Source organism: Rhinolophus sinicus, chromosome 17 (assembly GCF_057876585.1).
Source record: "Rhinolophus sinicus isolate RSI-liver-muscle chromosome 17, RSI-T2T, whole genome shotgun sequence".
NCBI lineage: Eukaryota > Metazoa > Chordata > Mammalia > Chiroptera > Rhinolophidae > Rhinolophus > Rhinolophus sinicus.
Window position 1 is genome coordinate 967,214 of NC_142517.1, and position 26,629 is coordinate 993,842.

Here is a 26,629-nt window from a genome sequence, read left to right on the forward strand (position 1 = left end):
CTGCTGACCTGCCTGGCAGGCACCCCCGGCCCAGCCCAGGCTGCTACCAGGGGCTGTGGGCCCTGCCCCATGGCCCTCAGGGACACCCGTGAACTGGACAGTGTGCCGAGCCTGGGCTGGCACCCGCCTTCTCCTCCTCGAGGTCCCACTGTGACATGGGGGTTTTCAGGGGGCCCCAGGGTGGGGCCGCGGCTGTGACTCTCCAGGGGATGCACTGTGCTGCCCAAGGCAATCACAGAGGATGGTCATGAGGCAGGAAGGGGGGACAGACAGATGACTTTGGGCCTCCGTTTGCAGACCCACGGGGACGATCAGGGTCCAGGAGTAGTGGCCCCAGCAGAAACTTTAGGACCAAAAGCCACCCAGAGGGAGGGGCTTCTCAGGAGCTGTGGGAGGAGGTTGGCACCTTCCTCCCAAACTGCAGGGCGAAAACCACAGAATGTGGCCCAGTGCCCCTATGCCCTGAATTCAGGGGCATGGCCCACACCTCGGACCAGGTTTCGGCGGCTGGCCTTGGAGACGGACCCCCCTCCGTCACCATCATCTTCCTGAGTTCTCCTGCCCAGAGCAGCTCGAGACACAGAGGCCACTCAGTCGCTCGAGGTGACATTCTCTGCAGTGGCCTCCAGGCCAGCAGCAGGCTGCCTGTGTGGTCACCCTCCCAAGCACTCCGAGTACCCAGACCATCCCTCTGACCTCCCAGCCTGAGCCCTGTCCTCCGGCGGCACCAGGAGTGCTCACACTGCAGTCCATACAGAAGGCGCTCAGGAAACAGTAAACCTTCATTTGCTCTGCGAGTAAGTGTTCCTTAGCAGGGACATCAGATCAGGTGCCCGGCAGGGAGGCGGTCTGCTGGGTCCTCAAGCCCGAGACCCTCTCCTGACCCCATGGTGCCAGCGCCCAACTCCCTCGGGACTGTCCCACCAGGCCTGGCAGTGGCTGCCCAGCTTCCCCAGGCCGAGTCTGCCAGCCAGCCAGCCCTGTGGGAGCAGATGTTCCGCCTTAGATTCCAAATCAAAATGCCAGGCAGGGGTCACCAGCACAGGGGAGCTGGCTGTACCCAGCCACTGCCCACAGGGACAACACTGCAGAGACAGCCCCAAACTGACCAGTGACGGCTCCACCCCACAACCTTGGAGCCAGTGCAAAGTCACCATCAGCACCGGACAATCATCAGGGTGAAAATGAAGTCATCCTTTCAAAAAAGGGGGGACGCTCTGGACAGCTGGTGTGTTAATGTTTGGCCAAGCCTGGGCTCACTCGCTCAGCGTTCACCTGGGTGACTCGTGCAGGCCCACGGCGGGGCGGGGAGAAGGTACTGACCTGGGTTGACCCTTTGGAGACAAGGACTCAGGAAAGGACGCTGACCCACTCTCCTGAAGGAAGTCAAATGACCACACTCAGCCCAGCGGAGGCAGTCGTCCAGGCCAGTCTTTGGACTTGCACTTGAATGCCGGGGGCTCAGCAGGACGGGCCCCTGCACAGGGGTTGGGCTCAAGTGCCTGCAGATCCCGGAGGCGCACTTACCCCAAGGGCCCTGCAGAGCACACTCATGGGGTGCACTTGCTGTCTCCTGTAAAGCTGGTCCCAGGGCCTGCGTGCCTCCAGCTCTGCCATATATCTGTCTGGCTGCCTAATTCCTGGGAGCTGGCAGGAGAGAAGGTGTCTGTACAAGGAAGACACCACCGTACAGGGCCGACCTTGAAATGACCTGAGCCTCATTCCCCTGCTGACCCCCACAGCCCATGCAAGCCAGAGCTGTGGGCGACCACCTGGAAGACGAGATTTTCCAGTCAAACGAACAGCAGGACAAGCAGATAGAGAGCCCAGCTTCTCGTTCTGAGCAACTTTCAGATTTGCCCACTCCCAGTGATGCCCACCCTTAAGGACCAGGGCCTGGCAGAGGCAGGCGAAGCTGTGCCCAGAGGACGGGGGAGCCCATGCCCTCAGCTACATCCGGCGCCCCCACCTCCAGCCTGCCCTGGACTGCACCGGGGACCACGTGATGGAGCCGGGACAAGTCATGGACTGATGTCCCCAAGAGTCAGAGGAGGGCCCTGTGGACCGCCAGGAGCTGTGTGCCCCACTAGTGAGAAGTGGGGAGCACTTGTTACTGGTCAGCTCCCACTTGCTGGGGCCCGCTTCCCACCCCTTCTAATCACTACAGCCACGCTGATCGTCACTTTACAGCTGCCCGCCACGTCCCGCTGCTCCCCCCTCCTGGAATCGCATGCACAGGCCCCGAATCTTTGGCACAGGGTATTTGCAGGGGGCTAAGCACTTGGCACAGGATTTAAATTTAAAATCTCAGCAGGGGCAGCAAATGTTTCCCGGGCACAGTCTAGTGTTGCCTAGAGCCCATCTGTCTGTCTGTCTGTCCTCCAAGAGCCCAGAGGTACTGAGCAGGATATGCACGGGTACCAACCAACATAAACACAGTGGGACCCAGTGCAGATTCCACTAGGGAACACTCTGGAGCCTCTGGAGAGAGGGGCCAGTTTTCAGCTTTGGGGGCACACGGGCGAGGAGCAGAGAGGGGCTTCAGCTACAGTGCCCATCCCGGTGAAAGGCAGGACCCATGGCATGGGGCTGGGGGCGCATACAGCTCCCAGCCAAGGCCGAGCCTCCCCGAGTCTCTCCACCACCGCGTGGCCTTCCCGCAGCCCCAGGGTCCCAGCAGCTCTGGCTCCTTCTCACCGCTGTCTCTTGGTGGCCAGCCTGAGGGCAGCTGGCCTTCTCTGTGCAGTCTTTCCTGCCAATACCCCACTGCTGGCCCCGGAAGGCTCCTGAGAGCAGGAGGATTCGCAGGGCCTTGGGAATGCCGGTCCCCACCAGCCAGAGTCCTGTTGCCAGGATACAGGCCAAGGAAGAAACGCAATCGTGCTGGGTTAGAGTCTAGACAGCGCGACCTTTCCCCTCCTTCTCCAGATATAATTGGACCCAAATCATCCAGCATCATGAGCTGATAGCACGAATAAAGGAGGAAGTTGTTTGCGGTGCCTCGTGGGGACATTCCTGCAGCGAGGGCCATCCATTACCTGCTCCTGAGGTGCCGTGCGAGCAGAGCCCAGGGCTGTCAGCCGAGCCCAGGCTGGGCACAAAAGGGCTTTCATCCCAGGGGACCTCACATCGTCAATTAGCGATGAAAGAACTCACAGATCCTGGCACCCGTGGAGGCGCCCCATTAACTCTGTGTTGTCCACGGTCCCCGCAGGCCGGACACATCCGACCGGGGCCACCAGTGGCTCCCTCCATCGCCTCCTGACCCCAAGGGCTGCTGTGTGGCTCACATGGACCCTGGGGGCCCATGGGGAGCCCTGCGCACCTAAGAGCCTGTTGTCAGCACGAGGCCTGGCCTGGGATCGTGCCATCTGTCCAACTGCGGTTTTTCCCAGAAGCTGGCCTTTCATTCTTCTTCATGCCCTTAAAAGCATCTCGGGCCGGCCCGGTGGCGCAGGCGGTGGGAGCCCCATGCTCCTAACTCCGAAGGCTGCCGGTTCGATTCCCACATGGGCCAGTGGGCTCTCAACCACAAGGTTGCCAGTTCAACTCCTCGAGTCCCGCAAGGGATGGTGGGCTCTGCCCCCTGCAACTAAGATTGAACACGGCACCTTGAGCTGAGCTGCCTCCCAGATGGCTCAGTTGGTTGGAGCGCGTCCTCTCAACCACAAGGTTGCCAGTTCGACTCCCGCAAGGGATGGTGGGCTGTGCCCCCTGCAACTAGCAACGGCAACTGGACCTGAGCTGAGCTGCGCCCTCCAAAACTAAGACTGAAAGGACAACAACTTGAAGCTGAACGGCACCCTCCACAACTAAGATTAAAAGGACAACAACTTGACTTGGAGAAAAGGCCTGGAAGTACACACTGTTCCCCAATAAAGTCCTGTTCCCCTTCCCCAATAAAAAAAAACCAACAAAAAAAAAACTGCATCTAAACAACTTCCCATTTTGACTCAGAATCACATGGGCCTAGCCCCTCCCACCACCCACCAAAGACCCAGGCCACTGTCTCATTTAACAATTCAAATTACCATATTTGAAAAGTGAAGCTGTGAGCAGGGTTGGCAGGGTGACCTAGGGGAGGGAGCCTGTCACCGTGTATCCTGTGTCCTGTATTGTTTGGGGTTCAAATAGTAAGTGCGCATTCCTATTTGACTTGCATAATTTTACAAAGGGAAATCATTTTAAAAATCATGAAAACTGCACAATACGACCAGGTGGCCCCAGATCCCTTCCCTCAGGTTGGAGCCCAGCAAAGGCTCTGGGAGTCTGGCCCACCGTCCCCAGGCCGGCTGCCTGACTGACACCCACCCGCTGAGCCAGCGCACACGAGGGACTCAGGACTGAGAGATGAACTTCCCGAGTCACCTTCTCACGTTAAATGTTCTACTTCAAGTTCTGGAGATGATGGTGGTGATGACGGCACAGCCATATGAAGGTACTTAGGGCCGCTGAAGAATGGACACTTAAAAATGGGTCAGATGGCAAATCTGATGTTATAGATACTTTTCCACAATAAAGAAAAACGTTTCTAAGGAAATTTTTAAAAACCCCATGACACCTGGATTGTGCAAATGTTTCCAAGAAGTGCATTCTCTAAGACGGGCTCTGCGGGGAGAGTGGACACCAGTCCCATCAGGAGGCCAGCGGCCAGGCCTCGAAGCACAAGGACACACGGACGTGTAGGACCTCCAAACAAGCGTTTGGATCCTAACGGTCATCTGTCCAGCTGCCCACAGAGATGACAGAGCTGAGGCGGCCCTAACCGGCCACCTGACTTATAGGTGCTTGAGGCCAGTGGCCAGGTCCATGGCTGGTAAAGAACCGGACATGAGGTCCCTGAGATCCCCGTCTTACGATGCTTCATGTGCCAGGTCTCTCAATTGCTGCACAGATGCCACTGAAACACTTAATTTACTTTTTTAGAAAAGAAAGTGGACACAGACGACGGTTTCTACGAGGGAACTCTTACGGGAGGGGAGGGCGGCCGGGCCAAGTGCCTGGCAGGACCCTAGCTCTATGGCCCTTGGCGCAGTGCGAGGGCACACGTAGCCCAGGAGATGGCAGACGCGCAGTGATGAGCCCACGAGTGATGGCTCCAGCAGCTGAGGGGGACCCAGGTGACCCCGAAGCCCTGGCACAGGAACAGGCATGGTGAGGCCCCCCCAGACCACCATAACCACCACAGGAAAGGAAGGCGGAGCCCCAGGCTCGGCCAGCAGCAAGCCCAGCGACAGGCACCACGGCTGCGAGACACAGGCAGCCCTGTCTCCACATGAGGACGACAGGTCTGCGTCAGAAGAACAGGAGTGAGGAGGGTCTCCTGCGGGCCCGCCATCTCTGCGCTCGGGGCTTCCGGACAGACTGAGCCCGGGTAGAGAAGCTGGCGTTCCCTCCAAGTTCCAGTGTCAACTGTTAAGGAGTGAGTCCTGAGCTCTGACCACCACGGAGTCGCTCAGCGCAGCCCTTGGGTGAAAGCGCCACGAGGAAGAAGAACTGTTTCTGCTAAAGAGAGGGAGCAAAGATCAACTGAGATGCTCCCTAAACTGGAAGTTCCAAGCGAGGACACACAGGAGCATGTTTGAGTCCTAGACCTTCCGTCCATCTGACTCACTACCAGAAGGGATGCTCCCCAGGCACCCCAGACAATGGGGGCAAAATGGGGAAACTGAGGCAAGAGATCATTGGCCGGGGGAAGGACAAGCGTGGGTCCTGAGGACGCCCCGCAAAGGAGGGGGGGGGCTGAATCCACAGTCATCAGGGCCTGGATTTCCGAATATGAGAAAAAAATGACCTGCCCCTCCCCCAAGGTCCCTTCAGGTCCGAAGGCCTATTTCACAGAGGACACGGAGGTTGCCCGCAGCTCCAGTCCTCTGGCCAAGAAGTAACCTGTCCTGCTGGGCCAGCCCTGGCTGCTGCTGACCCATGGAAGGGCCCAGGGAGGCCTATCCGCTCCCAAGTGAGGGGGGAGAATGAGAGTTAACTGTGCCCACAAAGCGGCTGGGCAGCCCCCCAGCCCCCATGCCTCCCCCAGCAGCCCCTGCACTGCAGTCTCTCCTTGCTGTCTTCAGGACACAAAGCCAGCCCGGGGACCAGGCAGCTCTTGGCCACGCGCCCAGCCTGGATGTCCACTGCTTTTGCTAAATGCGTGAACTCTCAGAAAAGGCCCATGCACCGAAGATAGGTGAAAACTGTCCAATCTATGGAGGAAATGACAGATGTAACTTAAAAGTCTCAAGAGTCCAGTCTCAGGCATGTGGCCACCTTGGCTATTTTCCTAAGTAAGCCCCGTCTGGTCCCCAGGTCCCATGCGCCATCCCAGATAACTGGAGGCCCATCGCGGCATGTGGACGACCAAGGGCTCCCACACGCTTGTCCGCGTGGCAGGCACCGAGCACTCCACACACCTGCTCAGCTCTGCTACGAACGCCTACATGGCGGGTGCCCTGGGCAGAATGGGCGTTCTGGGAGCCTGCTTTGTACCATTTGCCTCACTCTCCAAAAATACAACAGAGGGGGTCACTGTCTGACCTTGTGGAGGATGGCACACGCCCGCCACCATGTGAAGGCTGTGGGGCCCAGGACAGCCCCCAATGGGGCCTGAGTAACAGTCAGCACTGCACCCCAGCAGGGAGAGCACCCAGGCTTCTCGCACTGTCCATTGTCATTCACCCGATCCCCTCATCTGCTCTCAGTCCACCCACCTCCCTCCCTGGTTTAAGCCGCCCATTCCTCCAAGGTCACTGGGCCCCAGACAGCCCTTCGGTCAGCTGTTCTTGAGGTCGTCCCAGGGCCTGGGACAGGAGGTTCCACTGTGTCCTGAAAGGTTCCGAGGCTGGGCCCTCACCTGTCACTTCTCTCTGCCCACAGCCTGGGGTGCTCGTGTGCAGGACGGAGGAGCTGACCTTCCGGTCTCAGCGGTCAGAAGGGCATTCCAGGGGTCCTGCACAGGCGGGGGGGGGGGGGGGGATGTCCCAAGGCCTTAGGACATATCAGGGGTTCACACCAAACTGAAGCCACACTTGACCAATGACAGGCTTTGCAGGTACTATCATTCTACCCCTTGAAATGACCTAATGATATGCTGTCCACTGCTAGTGGCTTAAAACCCCACACGTTAGTTCTCCCACAGATGGTTCTGGAGCCAGAAGTGTGAAGTGCAGACGTCGGCAGGACTACGTTCCTTCCAGAGGCTCCGGGGAGGACCCAGCCTCTGGAAGCCACCTGCAGCCTTAGCTCGTGGCCACCTCCTGCAGCCTCAAAGCCAGCGGGGGTCTGTCTTCCAGTCTCTCCGCCAGCTCCGCCTCCATCACTGCACCTCCTTTTCCTGACCGACCCTCCTGCCCTGTCCCCTGTGGCCCCTGGATGACAGGTAGGGCATACCTGGATAATGCAGGGCCACCTCCCCAGCTCACGGCCTCACTCACAGCTGCACAGCCCTTCCTACCACGTGAGCAGTGCTCACAGGCTCTGTGGGTTAGGACACGGTCTGCGGGGACTGTCATTCAGCCGCCCACGTGTGCCGTGGAACGGGAAGTACGAACGGGGGTCTTTGTCTTCATCTGTAATGTGGGGATGCTGGATGTCAGAACCTGCTTGTCGTGGGCCCTCTCACTGGCAGGCGGGGCTGTTGTGACACGGCTGCTGTTGGGGCCCTCATGCTTTGGCATCCAGAGAGGGGGTGTCCACAGGCCTGGCTGGGGTAGGAGCCCCAGGAGATGGCCTGGAGCTAAGATGTCTAGATTTCCCCCACAGCGACAGAAAAGGTTGTGTTAGGATGGGTGCTTTTCCTTTTCTGGTTTCCAAACCTTCTGTGCCAATCCTAAGTATTGTCACAATGTAAACTTATGAATGACACCTGGTACTGAGACAGAGCACAGGCTGGGCCCCAGGTCCCCTGGGGCTGAAGGCTCATTTTAACCAGAAGACAGGAAGATTCTGGCTGCCCGAGGGCACTGGTGACCCTGGATGAAGGTGGGTCACTCCCAGGGCCACTGCAACTCGGTGAGGGTCAGCCTAGAGACCCAGAGAAGGGAGCAAAGTGACAGCCAGATCATTGAAGAGGGGGCAGGAGGGCTTGGGGCCCTGGACAGGCATCTGGACTCAGAAAGGGCCTTCCTCCTCCCCCAGGGACGGGGGGCGCGGGGCAATGGCTCAGCGCCGGCCAGGTGCACACATGCTGGGGGCGATGGAAGGCTGTTTAGCTGGAATAATTCTTTTAGAAAAAGCCTCTCCCAGCTGCAGCGACGGGCTGGTTGCACAGGATGCTGGCACCTGCCCGCCTGGAACAGGAGATTCCTCAACCCCATCCTAGGGGACGGCCTAGGGCATCTGCCTTTTTGAAACCCTCAGGCTGCACACGAGGGGAGGAAGGTGTCTAAGTTGGGCGTAGAGGTGGTGTCTGAGGACCCTGGGGTGGAGGCAGCAGTTTGGCCAGCTGGAGGGGACCCCACAGGTGAGCACAGATGGGGACTGATGCCACCTTTCTTCTGGTTGGAAGGCTGATGTGACAGGTGACAGAAAGGAAGCTGTGCCTCTGAGCTCTGTGGCGGCACCACATCAGGCTGCATCCAGATTTACGAAGCAGACGGGGCCTCCAACCAGGTGCAGGCCAGTTTGCCAGACGCCCCACCGTTCACAGAGAACACGAGGCCCACCGTCTCAGGCGTCTCCTGACAGCCTCGCGGCATCTCAGTGGGAGATTTCTTAAAAACACAGCAGCCGGGAACGAGATCCAACAAGCAGAGGCAGGAGTGTGCTCCCTGGATCCCTGCAGCGTGTGGTGGGCGTGGCCCAGACTCTTGGACGACTCGGGTGGTAGGAGCGAGTGGGTTGCTCCATCTAAAACGTGATATTTTCAGTAGGCAAGGCCCACGGCCACCTGCCGGTCACATGGACCCACTTGTGGCTCGCGGTGCACACCAGGCCCCATGGCTGGGTCAGAGCCTTCCCCATCGTGGTGTCCCCAGAGCCTAGGAGGAATGACCAGGACACGTCCCAGGAAGCTGACATGCGATGGGGGCCCTGCATGGATGTGCTAGTCAGTCTCCCGCTGCTAACTGTGGAACCACTGTCACCCTCCCCATTTCACAGGTCAGAGACAGGGTAAGGAGCCTGCCCAAGTCAGGGGCACTGTTGGAGTTAACGCCTGGAGCCTGGACAAGTGACCACAGACACGTCCCATCCATGAACACAGAGTGAACACCCAGGCACCTTCCGGCTGCGATAGGCCACAATTCAGCGACTCCAGCGTCATTTCCGCAAGGACCAGCTCCAGCTCCACACTCATCAAGGCAGAGGCCCACAGCTGACATGCACTGCGCCCCCGGCCCCCACGGGCACAAACCAGCCTCGCACAACTTCACTCACGGAATCCTCACTGCCCCCATCACCCAGGTGCTGCGATGAGCTCGGCAGTGGTCCCCGAGCCGCGCTGCCACCTATGTCCCACCTCTAACGGAATAGGCCATGAAAATTAGAGAAAAAAACTACTCCATGCTTCAAGAAACACCACATCCCCAATTAAAGGCTGACTGACCACAAATGAGAAAAATATCCCAAATATGCCATTGCAGGGCTGACCCCAAAAGCAACAAATCCATGAGGAAAGACGGCGCACCTAGAGTGGACGGTGGGACCAGGACAAACTCAGTGGCCAATTAACGCTTTAGAACCCTCACCCGTCATTAAGAACTCACAAGACATGACACTGAAATGGTGTCTTTCCATTTGTCAAATTAGCAAGAGTTTCAGTGATAGTGCCCAGCCAGAGCGACCTGGGCTGGAAAGCTGCTGTAAATTAACGCTGTCCAACTGGACAGATGGCCCTGGAGGTCCCCAGCCACAGCCTCCACACTCAGCCCCAACGCTGGCCGAGGGGGTGCCAAGGCAGAAAGCGTGAGAACACGAAGTGGTCAGTGGAAGCCAGACCCCGCAGTGCATGTGCTCTCCCGCCCGCCGGGGAACGGACTGCCCCCGTATCATCCTTCACTCACCAGGGGCCCCAGGGGAGACTCTGCCAGTCACTTCCCCATCTTTGGGGGCAGTCAGGGTGCCTGCACACAGAAGGGGCTCAGTCATGCACGCAGGGGACAGGAAGTCAATGACCAGGCGGACAAAGAGGTCGGGTGGCTGGACTCGCCCAAGGGACGCGGCAGAGACCAGCCAGGGGTGAGAGCGAGGTCTTCTGAAGTTGTCCAGTCATGCCAGCCCCGAACCCCAGCCTCTTCAGGCCTAGCTTGGAAGACGTCAGACGCTAGCTCCATGGGGTCAACAGGACAAGTGACCTCAGAGGAAGGGAGGGCCATCTCAGGTGGTCTCCTTCCACCCCCAAGCCCACCATGCATCAGCCCATTGGGTGGGCTGGGTCTCTGCCAGCTGACCGGCCCCCCAGGGGTCCTGGGTCGTCTCCGACTCTCCTCCCAGGTCCCCTGCAGTCCCCGGCAGGACCACTCTGCCCCCGGCACTGAATCATGTGATTTCTTCCAACACGCAGTCCCCTGGTGTCTAAATGTTCCCATGGAGTAAAGCTCCCCCTTCACCCTGGAGGCCCTGGGCACCTGGATTCAGGCCCCTGCAGAGGCAGCCCGGCTTCTGGCTCCCAAACAGCTGAACCGGCCACTCTTCCCGACCCCTTCACGCTCTGGACGGCAGGCCTCAAGATGTGGTTAACCGTGGCTGAGACGCACCCTCCCAACACTCATTTCGCACCAGCTCAAGTCACCCCAAAATAGCAGGGCGCCTCTCATTCACGGAGAGCAGCCCAGGCTAGCAGGTTCTCTGCAGACGGAGGGGACCCGGCTGCCAAAACCTGGTACTATCGCACAGATTTCTAAACTTGGTTTCAAAACGGAGGAGGCCTAACTGTGGCTAATTCTGAACCTACTCAAAGGAAGAGTGTAAAATGTAAAAACGAGTATTTCAGAACACAATTAAATGAAAGACTGAATGAATAAAAAAATAGTGTGTGACGTCTGCAGATTTGCAGTTCAGGCTCCTCCACAACCAGTTAGTGGATCCGACAGTAACACATGGTGTGTGCGGTTCAGACCCAGGCCCTGCCAGGCTCGTTCATCACAGCCCCCACCCCATCGTCCCCGAGCCTTTGGCTCTGGTCTGATAGCCTTCCCTAGGAAACACCCTGTAAAGGTCAGTCCTGACCCACGGCCAGCGCCTGGGCCACTGGACGCAGCCGTGGTTCGTGCTCAGCACAGGGCCTCCTGGTCTGCCAGAAACTGGGGGTGGCCAGAGCCTCACCAGTCACTCCGGCCCAGTGTGAGGTGCCCCTACCCTATACTGCCTCGTCACCGGTCAGCCTGGGAGTGACCCCGTCTGCCGGCACAGGATTCCAGAACAAGGAAGAGGCCTGCACACAGGTTCTCCTTCTGGGGCTCTTGCTGAGGACAGCCAGGAGGGCCGAGCTGAAGCCCCTGCAGCAGGAGCCAGGCAGGCAGGACACACCCCTGCAGACACGGGGCAGACACGGCCCTGCAGCCTCCAAGCTGAACCTGACTCAACACATCCACAATCAATGGCTCCTGACAGCCATTCTGCAGTGGCCCAGACCCACCCACCTCAAGCCTTATGCCATCAGCCAACTGGCATCACTACCCCACCCCCGGCTCCCACTGGGCAGTGCCAAGGAACAGAACAGGACCCCCTCTGCCTCCCTGAGGCTTCTGGCCTCCCTGAGAGTGACTACCTGGTGTGTGGAGATACATTGTGTGGTCCAGATACATCGTATGATGGAAAGATACAGTGTGGGGTGTAAAGTACAATGTACCCCATATACATTGTGTGGCTTTGCAAAATGACCACTGCTGCGTCCAGCACCCCCAAGGAGGAACTATTTCTACCCAGCTCGGGGAGGGATCCGCCACGGAGCAGGTCAGGCACAGCTGGCCCAGGTCTCTGCTGCCCTGGGAGGATCCAGGCCTGCGCCAACCACCCCTAGTGCCGGCTCCTTCCAGGACGGGCAGGAGAGCAGGGAAGGGGCGCAGGGGCCCAGTAGGGCCTGGCAGAGGGCTAGGCCCACATCCTAAACCATCAAGGATGGCAGGCGTGGAGTCCAGAGAAGCCATGTGACCTGGCGAGGTGGGCAGCTTTGGAGGCCCCAGAACACACGGGAGCAGCCCCATCTGTTCTCATTGTGTTTCTGGACAACTGTCAAAATGTACCAACTCTAATCTTATAAACACACCAAACAAAAATTTTAATTTTCTCAATATTTTACTTCTCCCCCCACCATCTGTATCAAGTTTCAAGGAGTTTTATGTCTCAGGTCCTGGTTAGATCCTGTGATGTCCACTTTCTCCCAGGCTGACAGCTGGGGCTCTGGACAGCTGCTGCTTAGCCAGCTGTGTTCTCAGGGAGGGGCCACTGGCTCCTCCTTGGGGTGTCATCTGCTTCCCTTACAGACACCAGCTAACCCAGAGCCTCTGGGGAGAGGAGTGTGACATCTGTGACCAGGCTTCCCTTGAAGGCACCTGGGTGGACCACCCCCACCAGGGCTGCAGGTGGGCCTGTGGGGGAGGGCCTGTGGACAGAGCCCCACACCCTCATCTGATCCCTGAGGCTGGTGGGGCTGCTGGGAGGTCCACCCAGCCCGGAGGCCACCTCCTCATCTGACTGGCCCTTCCCAGCAGGCCTCAGACCCAGCAGGAGGAGGCTCCCTGGATGTTGAATCAGAAGACTGGGTTTTGCCCCACTGCGAGGATCTAGGGAGCCCTGGGCCTCACTAGCAAAGTGTCAGGGTGGACAAGTGTCTTCGACACATGCTCCAACCCCAGGCACTGACCTCAGCAGCGTGGACAGCCTGACAGGGTCCTCTATAGGGCTGGGTGGACTGCATCTTCCTAGAAAGTAGCTGGGCCACCCCGGACCCTGGATGGACAGCTGAGCAGTGGGGTGTCATGGGGACTCCTGCCTCTGGGCTGCACATGGGCTGTGGTGTCCCCTGCCAGTTCCACCTCCAGTCAGTCCCTGCGACCTAGTGCCACCGCCCACCCAGAGAGGGAGGGACTAACCCCCACACAGGGTCCGTCCAGCTCTCCCAGGGGCCGAGAACCAAGCCTTTTCAACAAACTGGATGAAGAGAGAACCAAGCACTTTGGTGCAGAGAGCAAGTCTGTGTGCATGCAGGTGTGTATGTGCATGAACACGTGTGCACGTGGATGTGTGTGCATGTGTGTTCATGTAGGTGCATGTGTGTATATGTGTGTGCATGCATGCGCTGTGCACATGTGTGCGTATGTACATGTGTGTGCTGCAAGTGCACGTGTGTGTGCGTGTGTGTGCATATGCACGTGTGCGTGTGTGCGCATGTGCATGTATGTGCACGTGTGCGTGCACACGTGTGCATGTGCACACTGATGTGTGTGCATGTGTGCAGTGCATGTATGCATGCACTGATGCGTGCGTGTGCATATGTGTGCTTTTTAAGGTGGACGAAACTCTTCCATCTCCTCACACTCTGCCTGGAGTCAGTTTCGCTCCTTCAAGGTTCCCCTGCCCAGGACTTCCCCCCTCTCCTTCTTTTAAAGGGAAACAGGAGTACCCTGAAAAACAGGTTTTGCTGAAATTCAAAACTGTCTTAGAGGTCCCACAGCTGAACCCTGAAGACTCCCCGGTGGGTAAGGTGACAGCTTCACTGGGAACAGACCGGAGGGGACAAGATCAGACCGCTTTCCCATCAGCTGAGGTCCATCAGCCCAGGGTGACAGCACCAACAGGGCCCGCAGGACCTTGGCTGTGTCTTGTTCAAGCCCAATCCTGGCAACCACGCTCCCACCAAGGAATGGGGGGGGCAGGGACCCGTGCTTGGCCATGGGTGGCCCAGACACAGAGGGCCTAGGGTGGGGGAGCTGACAGAGCCTGTTGTAGAGGTCACACGTGGAAGGCAGGAGACAGGACACTGCAGAGACCAGTGGACACTGTCCTTCCCCAGACTCTGAGGTCTCTATAGACAAACGCCTCCCAGGGCTGACAGCGCTCCAGCACTGCTGAGCCACAGGGCCCGCCCACCGGGCGCCGGTTACGGGGGATTGTGCAAAACACCGCTCCGAGCATCAGGACCACAGCAATCCATCCTTGCATGAAACAGCAAGACTATTTATTTATTTATTTGGGTCAAGTGCAGCACAGATGGAATCATGGAAAAATGCATCATTTTTGGTCAGAAAAAACGTGCAAATCAGCAAAGTGGGCCTCAAGAATTTGCTTCCCAAGGGTGATTTTTAAGGGTTTCCAGGAACAAATTAAGCCACTGCTAAGTCAGGATTTCACACACATTAGTTCCTCTGGTAACACCCACAGGTGGGAATGATCCCATTTCCAGGAGACTTGTCCCGGTGGGGAATGGAACCTGTGTCCTCCCTATCAGGAGAGGGTGGGGATGGGGTGGAGGAGGGGCAGCACACCGCCCCCACGGAGCCTGCTTCCTGCTTTAACCTCCAGGTACAGAAAGAGCCTCATCCATTAGGCACCTGGGAAGGGGCTTTCCGTCCTTCTGCCGCGACCCCCCCAGGGCAGCCCCAGTGCTGGGACAGAGATAAAAGTCACCCCCACCCAATTAATGCCAACACCCTACATCTCACCAAAACTGGCTGACATGACATTTTACTTTCTCTGCTAAAAGCCCTGTTTCCTCTCCTTGATTCCAATGTTCCCTCAGCTGGGGACGGGACTCCACGGTGTCTTTACTCGTTTTGCTCTTAATTATAAACAAGGCTCAGGCTTACAAGTTCCTGCTCAAACAGCCTGGGCCTGGGCCTGTGGGTGTCCCTGTCCTTGCTGAGCTGAGGGGACGGCCCCTCAAGCCATGATTAGCGGCTCCAAGTGGCCCTGGGGCCGGTCCACCCTGGTCCACCATCGTCCTAGAATGCTGGGGGCGGGGGCAGAGGGTGGGGGGCCGGCCTTCGGTCAGCAGCCAGTGGTCCTCCCAGAATGCCGGCATTTTTAATAAACCGGCTTTTCTTTCCACCAACCTAGCCTCTGGAGTTTGGCTTTCGTGGGGCCAGCAGCCGGACCTTTAACACGGTAACAAATTGGCAATCACGTCATTAGGAACCCAGGGGCCCACAGAACCGTGGAAGGACAAGCAGGTTCCCTAAGTCCCCCTGAGAGTTAACACAAATGAATGAGGAATTACCTGCCACCCCAAGGACAGGTGCTTTCAGCAGATGTTTATGACTAGTTACTTTTACAAAGCTCTGAACTGCTGTTTAACCTTGTGACTAAGCCGACTGGAAACAATGAAACAAATGACCACTTCTCTCTCCCCGGAGTGACCTCCCTCTGGTGGGTCCCTCCTCCCGGGCCAGCTGTGGCCAGCAGGTGTGCTGTTGCTGTGCTGACCACAGTGCCGGCCTCCTGCTTTCGCGGGAACCTCGAGCAGACAGCTGACGAATGTCACTGCGCTGCACGGCATCCTAGTTCTACCAGGGATGAAACACACAGGACTATTTGAGGCGTGCCCCCCTCCCCAGCCTGGCATCCCCCCCATCCCCCCAGCGGCCTCTTCCCGGGTCACTGTTGGGCGTGACTGGAAGAAGCCCAGACGGCTGCATGGTCAGGAACGGGGTCCCCAAAACGGTGGCAGAAGGAGGGCTCCCCCGCAGTTCGCGGCGCACGCGGGAAAAGCAGCGGTACGGCCAAACAACGGACTTCTGCGCATTGTTCTCCTGAGGCGGTGCTCCGCGGTCGGCCGCATCAAAAGGGAGCGCGCGCAACCCGACACCGAGGCGACCGCGAGGACAGAGGCCTGGCGCCCGGCGGGGCACAAAGGCTGGCCCTGGGGAACCCGGGCAGTTCTGCCTCAACAGGTTGGACGCTACGTGGCTTTGCTCCGCGATGCACCGCCTTCCCCGGAGACCTGCCGGACCCGCAGTCGCCACTCACTGCGGCCGCTCAGGAGCTGGGAGGGACGAGGCCCGTGACCGTGACACAGGCTGGGTGGGCGGGCGGTGGGTACGCAGGCGTCTCCGGAGCCTCTGCGCCTGGAACAACCCCCACCACGACCACAGCCCCGGCCCCTCGCTGGCCCTCAACCGACAGCTCGGACCACCGAGCGCACCAACTTCCCAGCAGAGTCGCCGAAGTTTGGTCACCATGTGTGGGACTCACGGCGCGGACGGCCCGCAACCCCCAGCCCAGCACACTCCCCGAATCCTGCGGTGCGGCGGCGTGGCGCGAACCCCCGCAGCCAAAGAATGAATGGCCGGCGCAAGACACTCGGGACACAGGACTCCGGCCCCACCCCTTTCCCCCTCCACCCTCCGCTCGCGGGCCACCTGCGTGCGTGGGTAGTGCTGGGGCCGCCTCTCGGGACCCAAGCGGAGATGGACTGAGGGTGAGGAAGCTACCGCCGCCGGGACCCGCTGCCGGACACCCGCACAAAGTGCCGGGGGGCGGGCGGCCTGGCGCGAGAAGTTTCGTGTCTCCGCGAGTATTACCTGGCTCCGCCGAGGCAGCGCGGACCCCAAGTAGCAAGACAAGGGGCGCCAGCACGTCCAGGAGGTGCCGCCGCAGCGGCCGCAGCCACCTGCGGACAACAGGCTACAGGTTAGGGCGCCACAGGCGTCCCCCGCCCGCCCGTTCGACCCCGCTGCCCCCGCCCGCCCCGCGGCCCGGGCGGCCCGTACCTCGGCGCCATGCTTGGCTGGCCCGACTGTCTGCGCCTCGGATGCTGCGCCCTCCGCCGCGGTGCGCCCGCTCGGCCCCAGCTCTCCGGCCGCCGCCCGGACGGGCAGGGGGCGGGACGCGGGGCGGGGCGGGGCGGAGCGCGGGGGACGGACCACGAGGGGCCAGGAAGCAGGGCCTGGGGCGCCTGGCTGGACCTGGACAGTGGGCGGGGTGGGGGGTGGGGAACGCTGGGACAAACCCGTGCACAGTGGAGGGACCCGGAGCCCGGTGACCTTCCGCTCGCCCAGGTCCGAGCACCCTAGAGGGGCAGCCAGGGGTGCTCCCCACCCCCGTCCCCAGCTCACGTGGCCCGCCCCCGGAGGACGTGCTCCTGTAGCTGCCCGAGGTGGCACGTGGGGTCCCCGCTCCAAGTGCGGGGCAAGGTCCGGGCACACGCATCGTGTCCAGCCGGTGTTTATTCGGGAAGGTGCCCCCCGCACCCCCCAGGGGAGTCGTCCTCAGGCCCTGAGTCCGGTGGGGGCAGCGGGAAGGCGGGCGATTTAAACAAAGACGTTTATCGCCGGCGGACAATGGATGGAGGGGGAGGAAGCTGGGCTCCAGCCCAGCCTCGTGGGCGCATTAGCCGCTTGGTGATGGCGCATCCAGCCTGGCCGCCTCCGCGGGCTCGAGCCCAGGACCGCGCTGCTCCTCGGCCCTGCTGCTCAGGCTGCGGCCAGCTGCGGCCACCGTCGTCTCCTGCGGGAGGATGTGCCCTGCGCCCCACTAAGCCTCCGAGGGCCGCCCCCACGAGCGCCTGCGCCCCGGAGGGGTCCTGCCCCCAGCTTGTAGAGAGACGGGAGGGCTCCCGGAGGGACTCTGAGAAGGCCAGCATGCACTGCCCCTTGGGCTCTGCCACCAGGACCTGTCCCAGGAGGCCCCTCTCATTCCTGGAGGTCCAGTTGCCCCTCACCAGAACCTTCCCAGCTTTCCGCCCCCAGTTAAGTTCACTCTGCTTCCGTTTCCACAGGCTAGTGCTACTGGCCCAGTTCTCAGCTCCTTCCTCCAGGCAGCTAGCTGTACACGGGGTCCTGTCCTGAAGTCCACCCAACAGCCTCCCCACGCAGATGGACTTCTTACAGTAAACTCGCATTTCCATGAACTTGGTCACCTCGGGGTTTGCAGGAACCAGTCCTCAGCACGGGCCGGCACATGGCTTCCGGCTCCCGCTCCGGGCTTAGTGACTGTGCTGCATCTTCTGGGTTATTACCGAGTGCCTTTCTGCTTTCCTCATGCCCTTCCTGGCCAGCGTCCCCTGCCTGGGCCCTGAGCAGGGTCTGCAGGTAGACTCCTGCCTGCCCAGCCCCTCTGTGGCTCTCTAGGCCTCTACAGCAACCCCCACACCCCACCCCGGTACATCCTGCTGGACGCCCCCTGACTTCCGTCTCCAACCAGCCTAGAGGACTAGTCCCTGGCCAGGCCCAAGACACAGGCCCTCCACGCTGAAGGCAGCCTCACCCACGTTTCCCTTCCACCACACCTCCCTGTGCTGGACCAACCTGACAGCTGCCCTCAGCGCCTCCCTCCAGCCCAGCTGCTCCCCACACTGCCACAGAGGGGCCTGCCAGGACCCCCACCCAGTCCATCATTCCCCCCCACCACCCTGCTGCTATGGTCTTCAAAGGCCGAGTGCTGCCCTGGACCCCAGGCCCTGCTGGTCCACCCGCCCCACACCTCCATCAGCTCTGCCCTGGGACCTGGAGTCCTCTGGCTTATTTGACAAGGGCACTCGTGGTCCAGGGCAGGGAGATATCCACTTAGAGGGTTGTGACCCACGTCTTTCAAAAAATGAAAGAGAACATGATAAGAGTAGAAAGGATTAGAATCTACTCTTGTTTCCTATGTAGGTGGAGGTGTTGGGTGGGGACCCGGGGGTGTGTAAGTCTGTGTCCCACGGGTACTTGTGCAGTGGGGGGGGGGGGGGTGAGTCTGTGACTTTGTGTGGTGTGTGCACAGGCACGTGTGTGGTTAGCATGCCCTGGGTCCTGACGCACCCTTCCCTGTGGCTCCAGTCTGTCTGCCTGTCCGTGGATCCATCTGTCCCTGGGCCAAAGTCCTGCTCCAGGAAAGAATCTGAAGTGCAGGGGCCCTTCTGTCACTTCCATCTCGCCTGTCCTCAGGCCCATGCTGCTTCCACCCAACCCCACCCACTCTTGAATCTGCAGTCAGCGGACGTGCCTCCACATGTGAGGCACTGGCCCCAGGCCTGTCTGCAGCTCCAGGAGGGTGAGGCTGGAGCAGGACCAGCAGGGGCTGGGGGTCAGTGCCCCGCTGTCCACTGTCCTCCGGTCACCACCTCTCGCCTCTCTCCTCCCTGGTTGGAGGCCCCAGAGCAGGGTGAGCACACCTTTGTGGGCTTTGGTGGAAGGCCAGCTTCCAAGGGAGCTGTGTCATGAAAAGTGCTGCCAACAACACAAAGGACAAAAGGTTTTTTACTCTGAAACGCTTGAGTTCTCAACTCACAGCTCTAAAAAAATTAATTTCAGGCTCATTCTTTTCACTTTGTATCTTACCACCGAGTCATCACTGGATGTCCTCACAGTTCCCATGGCGTTCACACCTTTTTCTTATTCAAGTTTTAGTTTTTCCTTTATTTACTGTAGGGGTTCAGAACGAGTGACCCCAAAACATACCTGGGTAGTATGCAGATTATTTGGAGCTGAAAGCAACCCAGACTCCGTGGGCTCAAGAGAAACTTCTGCCCCTTAACTACCTAGAAGAATTTAAAGTGGGGCCTTGCCCATAAAAAGGCCTATCACCAGAAATCACCTTCTGGCCCTACCTGCAGGGCGGGGAAAACTAGTAATGACTGGACATCTGCTCTTATCGTCCTGCATTGACCTTCCTCCCCTCTGAAGCCCCAGGTGCCTTACCTCGTCCTTAGCTCACAATGTCACATACACCTTATTTCCCATCTGCCCCTAAACATGTCATAGATTGTGGGGTTTCCATACATATATACATATATATGTGTTAAATTTGGTTGTTTTCTCCTGTTAATCTCTCATGTAAATTTAATTATTAGACCAGCTGGAAGAATCTTGAGAGTAGAGGGAAGTTTCTCCCTCCCCCACAGCACACAAGTAACGTGTGACCACTGTAGGAAAAATAGAAAATATAGGAATGCACTTGGAAAGAGACCCCAGACCCCCTCGGCTGACACTGTGCTGTGTGTCCCCCCGCCCTTGTGCACAAAGTCCCCCTTGCCTCAGGAGGGGTGGACATGGTCAACCCACCCCAAAGACGCTGAAGTCCCAGCATACCCAGTGCTGGGGGTTGGGGATCCCAGCACAGCCTGGGGGGTCGGGCAACAGGGGGTGTGATGTGGGGGCTCTTCAACCGGGTGGAGGAGATGGATGGAGACACCCGCGTGGGAGCGAGGTCCGAGCAGAGGCCTCAGAGAGGCCCAGTCCCCGCGCTGACCCTCGGGTGCGGTGGGACTATGGAGGGTGGAAGGGCCTGGGCGCTGGCTCCCGCCACACTCTCATCGTTCCTTGTGTTGATTTCCTGTTTGCTCCAATGCTGTGGGTCTCACATGTCCTTACAAGGGAGAAATGATAGAAATGACAGAAGTGCTGTCCCCAGCCCTGCTTCTGAAACAGACCCTGGGCCAGCAGTGGTGGGCCAGCGTTGCCCCCAGGCTTCACTGAGGGGCCCTCCCTCCCCCGCCCCCCAAGGCTATGGGGCCATTCATACCCAACCTGCGCTTGTTTTTGACATTGTTTTCAAATTGGCTTTTGTTTTAAGTTGACAGGGATTTCCAAATGACAGTGGATTTCCTCAAGTCCAGGGCCTGTGCTTGGGTGTCTTTCCTGTTCCATGGGCTCCGGTCCCAGGTGGGAGCTGTGGGTTTATGAGGAGACAGAGGTAGGACAACAGGAAAAGGGCCGCAGGGAGAGCTGAGCAAGGTTAGGGACATGGACAGGGCAGGACATGTGCCCTCTACCCAGGCCATCACGCCCCTGTGTCCGGAGGTGCCAGGGAGCTTGCCATCTGCTGCCAGTCACTTTTCTTCAGGATAGGAGGGCATGTGCAGGCTGCAGAAAACGCAGAGTACCCACCTGTCTCCACATCAGGTCACACACTTCAGTCCTCAGGCCCTGGTCACACGGTCCATACGAGATGCAACTGGGGCCCCTCCCATCTGGCCTCTGTCACCCCACACGCACCTCTCACACTCCCATCACTTGGCTCCAGGGCCCTGGCTCGTTCTCCCCACCACACTTTTCACTGTGAGTGACAGTTCATGCTCAGTGGCCTTGGTGCCTGCTGCCCGCTCAGCCGTTCCCTCTCGGCACTCAGGCAGCACTGTGGCCCCTGGGGTGACGCCGGCCTCTGGTATTGGTAAATACCTGCCAAGTAAAAGACCTCGCCTGTGGTGGTGGCTCGGCTGGACAGCAGCCTCCAGCCAGCCGAGGTGGATGCCGGGTGCTGGGCAGGATGGCTGGGAGGTCCGCGTTTGTGGAGGTTTAGTCTATGGAGGTTTAGTCTAGCAGAACTTGGAAAGTGAATGAACAGATGTCCATACAACGGAATCTTACACAGCCGTGGAGAAATCTGTGAAATGTTCACGTGGAAAAGCTTGCCCGACAGCAGGCGGTGAACACCCCTGGGAGAAGGGCTGGGATGACAGGCGAGATTTGTCTCTTTCCCTTTCTTTCCACATTCTCAAAGGTTCATAATAAACATCTTTATAACTGTCGGAGCATGCCATTGCCTCGTGTCACTGCAGCAAGGAGATGCCCGGGTTCACACTGAGTCATCCAGGGGGAGGCGGGGCCCCGATTCTCAAGTGCATCACTGAGCGACCTGTCCTGTTTCTCAGGACAGCCTCATCCCCATGGAGACCGCACTGAGGTGCATCCATTCCAAGGGAAACACCAGCTTTTGTGTTTTGCATGGTGTTGCCAACACACGTGGGTGGGAGCGAGAGGTCCAGGTGATTCCTTCCTGCCAGCCTGGCAACCTTCCAGCACAGCAGCCCAGGCCAGCCCCTTTCCTTCCTGAAAGGTGGCCACGTCACAGCCTCTACAGACAAGTTAACCTGAGTGTGGCCTCACTCCACGCCTGTTCCCTAGCCGTGAGCTGGGACGATTCCCCCCAACCCTTCCTCTCCCCACACACACAACCTGTTCACACTCAGTATTGAAACATTTCCAACCCTAGTGTGGGAACAGAGCCAGGACTGCAGTTTCCAGGCTCTCAGCCTCACAAGGAAAGGTGCTGGCTCAAGTAGTAAATGGCCATCAACTGTTTTTGGATGGCCATCAGCTGTGGCTACTTGGCCGTCAGCTGTAACCAGTGAGCCATTGGCCACTAATATAACTGCCGCAGCTACGCTAGCAGAAAATGGGGGGCTAGCAAGAAGATAGTGGCTAAGCTAGCAGGCGTGGATTGCAGTTAGCTTGGTGGATTGCAGCTAGCAAGTGAGGTTGGTTGACAGAGAAAAGGGACGGCAGATTTCAGATGGTGTGGCTCCTGCTTCCTGTGTCTCCAACCCAGCCGCCAGCAAGAATATAGTGGTATGACTCCCCTATCTATGGCTCCGTGGGTGTTCCTTTTTGGCCTCACCATATCCTGCATTCTTACATGGGGAGCGGGACTAAGACCCCACATGACACCCTGCATGACACCTAGTCAGTTCCTGACCACCCTCAATGAGGTGTGTGGCCTTCGGCCCTCTGGTCCCTGTGTCCCTCACTGTCTGAGCACCTTCACTCAGAGCTCAGCTTGACCCCCCGGGCTCATGCAGGACCTAGCATCCGCCACCACGCCGCCTCAATCACTTTTCTGCAGGGCACTCACTGCTGTCCAACATGCTCATTCCTTTATTTGTTCATTTGCTCATTTATTTGCTTATGGGCCTCCCACTTCCCTCCGCTGGAATTCAGGCCCCCACACACAGCATCCTTGCTTTGTTCACACTGAACAAAAGGAAGGCAGGGAAGGAGAGAGGCAGGCAGGCAGACAGAGACACAGGCGTGTCAAAGTGCCCCTTCTCAGGAGTGGCACTAGAGCCCCCTGTGAGACCTTCAGGGCTGCACGGTTTGTACGCCCCTCCCCCATTCACTCTCCCCAGCCTAATTCTGAGCCCTTTCAAGATACACAACTGACACGATTATAACTCACTGTGAAAGTTCCGAATGTTAGTAATAAGGCTGAAGTCCCACTTGACCGGCCTCCGCATCTCAGCCTCCTGCCAAGTATAGTACCCACTATTATCCCTCTGCTGGTTTTTAGAAAAAGCATTTTATAGATATTGGTAGAAAGCTGTTTTGTGAAATTTTAAAAACATACATGAGATAATACGGTTCTCAAACTTGCTTTATTAACACAAGACATGTTGTCACTCTGTCCGTGTCAGTATACGCCCATTTCCTTACATGATGACACGTGTTCCACGGTATGGAAATAGCATACTGAGTGGTCCCACCATAATGAGACTTGCGTTGGTTTCCATTGTTTTTGCTTAAAGTAATGTACTGCCTGGAAAAGAGATGGAAGCAGTGGAAAGAATGAAACGGAAATGGTAAAGATGAAAAGCACAGTAAATAGGATGAAGAGTGGTTTTGACAGGCTCATCAGCAAACTTAACTTACCCAAGGAAAGACTTGGTGAATCTAAAAATAGCACTACAGAAATTATACAAATTGAAACAAAGAAAAAAGAATAGAAAAAAATCAAGGTGTGCGTCCAAGAGCTGTGGGACAATATCTAACAGCCTAATGTACATATAATTGGAATCACAGAAGGAAAGGAGAGAGGGTGGGGGGCAGAGCAAATATTTGAAGCAAAATGGCTGAAAATTTCCAAGATTAATGACAGACACCAAACCATGGCTTAAAGAAGCAAAAAGAACATGCAGCAGGATAAATGCCCCCCCAAAGGTAAAACAAACAAACAAAACCAAACAAAAAATCCATATGAGTAGCATATTCAAACTGCAAGGAAAAAGAGACAGAAACGTCTTGAAGGCAAGCAGAGTAACAGATACATGCAGAGAAATAAAGTGAAGAATTACAGCAGAATTCTCTTCAAAAACCATGCAAGCTAGATGGCAATGAAGTGGTATCTTTATAGGCCTGAGAGGGGAAAAAAAAAAAAAAAAAAAAAAAATATATATATATATATATATATATATATATATATATATATATATATATATGTATGTATATATTTTGACTCAGAATTCTATATCAGTGAAAATGTCTTCTAAAAAAATAAGGATTAAAAAAAGAAATGATCTCAGAGAAACAAGAATGATGGGAATTTATTGCTGGCATACCTAGTCTTCAAGGAGTGATAAATGACGTTCAGCCATCAGAAAGAATATGATAGGAGTCTGCCAACTGGGTCTTCACAAAGAAATGAAGAATATATGAGATGGAAGAAATGAAGATAAAATTCTTTTCTCCCTTATTTTTAATTGCTATCAATGGTAGGTTCTATCTAAAGGAAAAATAGTAACGTATTGTGTTGCTAGCATACATACAAGTGAAAAAAGCAAGAATGGGAGGGTGGAATTGGGAAAATATTGTTGTAAGGTTCTTACACTACATATGAAGTGGTTTAATACTATCTGAATATAAATTCTGATTAATTTAGGATTTCTATTTTAAACCCTAGGGCAACTAAAGTTTTTTTCAAAGAGGTATGAGTAATAAGTCAAGAGAACATAAAGCAGAAAGATAAAAAATACTCAACCAAGGGAAAGCAAAAGATAGTAAAAGAGAAACAAAAAATAGATGAAACAAATAAAAGACATCTACCAAAATTATAATTTTAATCCAATCTTATCAATAATCACATTAAGTGTGAATGGTCTAAACACAGCAGTTAAAAGGTAGAGATGGTCAGATTGGATGAAAACCCCAACTATATTATGTCTACAAAAAATCCACGTTAAATACAAAGACATATGTAGATTTAATGCCTAAGGATGAGAAAAGATACACCCTTCAGTCACTAGCCAAAAGAAAGCTAGAATAGCTATCCTGGTATCAGACAGACTTCAGAAAAAGGACTATTATCCCAGAGGGGTGTTCCAGAATGAGGAAGGAGTCAGTTTTCTGAGGACATAACAATTATAATAAGCATGCCTGTTTCTAAACAATAGGCTTCAAAATATATGAAGCAAAAACTGGTTAGACTAGAAGGAGAAATGGACAGACTCCCAATTATAGTTGAAGATGTCAACTCTATTCTCAGTAATTGCTAGAACAAGTTGACAGAAAATCCAGTAAGGATGTAGGAGATGTGAACGACACTTGTCAACACCTAGACCTCACTGATATTTATAGGACACACCACCCAACAACAGTTCTTGAAAAGAACATATTCTTCTCAAGGGTACATGCACATTCACCAAGATGGACCATATTCTGGGCCACAAAATATACCTTCACAAATTTAAAAGAATGTAAGTCACATAAAGTATGCTATCAGGGCATAGAACAAGAAACCAAGAATATATACCTATAAAGTCCCAAAATATTTGGAAACTTTAAACATTTCTAAATGCCATAAGTCAGAACAGAATCTCAGGGAATATATTTTTAATTAATTGGAAATGAAAACACAACAGGTCAAAATCTGGGGGAAGAAGCTAAAGCAGTGCTTAGTGGGAAATTTATAGCACCAAATGTTCATGTTAGAAAAGAAGAAAGATCTCAAAATTACCTTAGCTTCCAGCTTACAAAACTAGGGGAAAAAGAGCCAATTAAACCCAAAGGAAGTAGAAGAAAGGAAATAATACACATCAGGACAGAAACCAATAAAACAGAAAGCAGACAACAGAAAATTATTGAAATCAAGAGCTGGCTGTTTTTTGGCTCTTTTGTTTGTTTTAGAAACAATAGCTGGACTAATCAAGAAAGAAAGAGTGCTAGGATAGATTGCCAATATCCAGAACGAAAGAGTGGACATCACTACAGATCCTGCACCTTTTCAAAAGATAATTTAAAAATATTATAAAGAATTTTATTCTATGCTAATATATTGTGTAGCTTACATGAAGTATGCAAATTCCTTGAAAGACACAGATTATCCATATTGATACAAGAAGGAAATTTAAAAATCCAAATAGCTCTATATCTGTTGAAGAAATTGAAATCATAACTAAAAACCTTCTTAGAAAAAAAACCCCTAACCCAAAGAGCTTCATTGATAACTATTATAAAATGTTTATTGAGGAAATAATTGCAAACCTATACAAGCTCTTACAGAAAATAGAAGAGGGGACACTTCCCTATTCATTTCATAAGGCCCGTATTACCCTGGTACCAGACAAAGACACTGCAAGAAAAGAAAACTATAGACCGATATCCTTCATGAACATACATGCAAAAATCCCTAACAAAATGTTAATAAATAAAGCCCAGTATTGTATAAAAAGTATAGTACATCACAACCATGTAGGATTTATTTTAGGAATGCAAGGTTGGCTTAGCATTCAAAAACCAATGTAATTCAGTATGCAATATATTATAATAATAATAGTTATTATTATAGATAACATCATACTTCATGTTGAAAAAAATGAATGATTTCTCCCTAAGACAAAGAATAAAACAAAATACTGTTCTCGTCATTTCCATTCAATATTGTTCTGGAGATCTTAGACAAGAAAGGTCTTTAGTCAAAAATGAAAGAAAGAAAGAAAGAAAGAAAGGAAGGAAGGAAGGAAGGAAGGAAGGAAGGAAGGAAGGAAGGAAGGAAGGAAGGAAGAGAGAAAGGGATTATAGAGTGGATAGGAAGAAATAAAAGTGTCTATTCACACATGAGATGGGTCATGTCAAAAATCCTAAGGATCTACATATAAGCTATTAGAATTAATAAGTGAGTTGAGCAAGGCTGCAGGATATAAGAGCAATGCAAAAACAATTGATTGTATTTCTACATACCAGCAATGAACAATTGGAAATTAAAAGTTAAAACAATATATATAGAAATA

At 55.2% G+C, this 26,629-nt stretch overlaps 1 protein-coding gene across 1 annotated transcript in view; it reads right to left on the minus strand.

The window, feature by feature from the left end:
- The window catches only part of COL18A1 (collagen type XVIII alpha 1 chain), an 87,718-nt gene extending 70,920 nt beyond the window's left edge, over positions 1 to 16,798 (minus strand). The window contains exons 1-2 of the mRNA XM_088793757.1: positions 16,641 to 16,798; positions 16,452 to 16,540 (exon numbers count right to left, since the gene is read on the minus strand). Of these exons, the coding sequence (XP_088649883.1) occupies positions 16,452 to 16,540; positions 16,641 to 16,651 (100 nt within the window). The 5' untranslated portion in view covers positions 16,652 to 16,798. The remainder of the gene's footprint in view (positions 1 to 16,451; positions 16,541 to 16,640) is intronic.
- Positions 16,799 to 26,629: the final 9,831 nt, after the last annotated feature.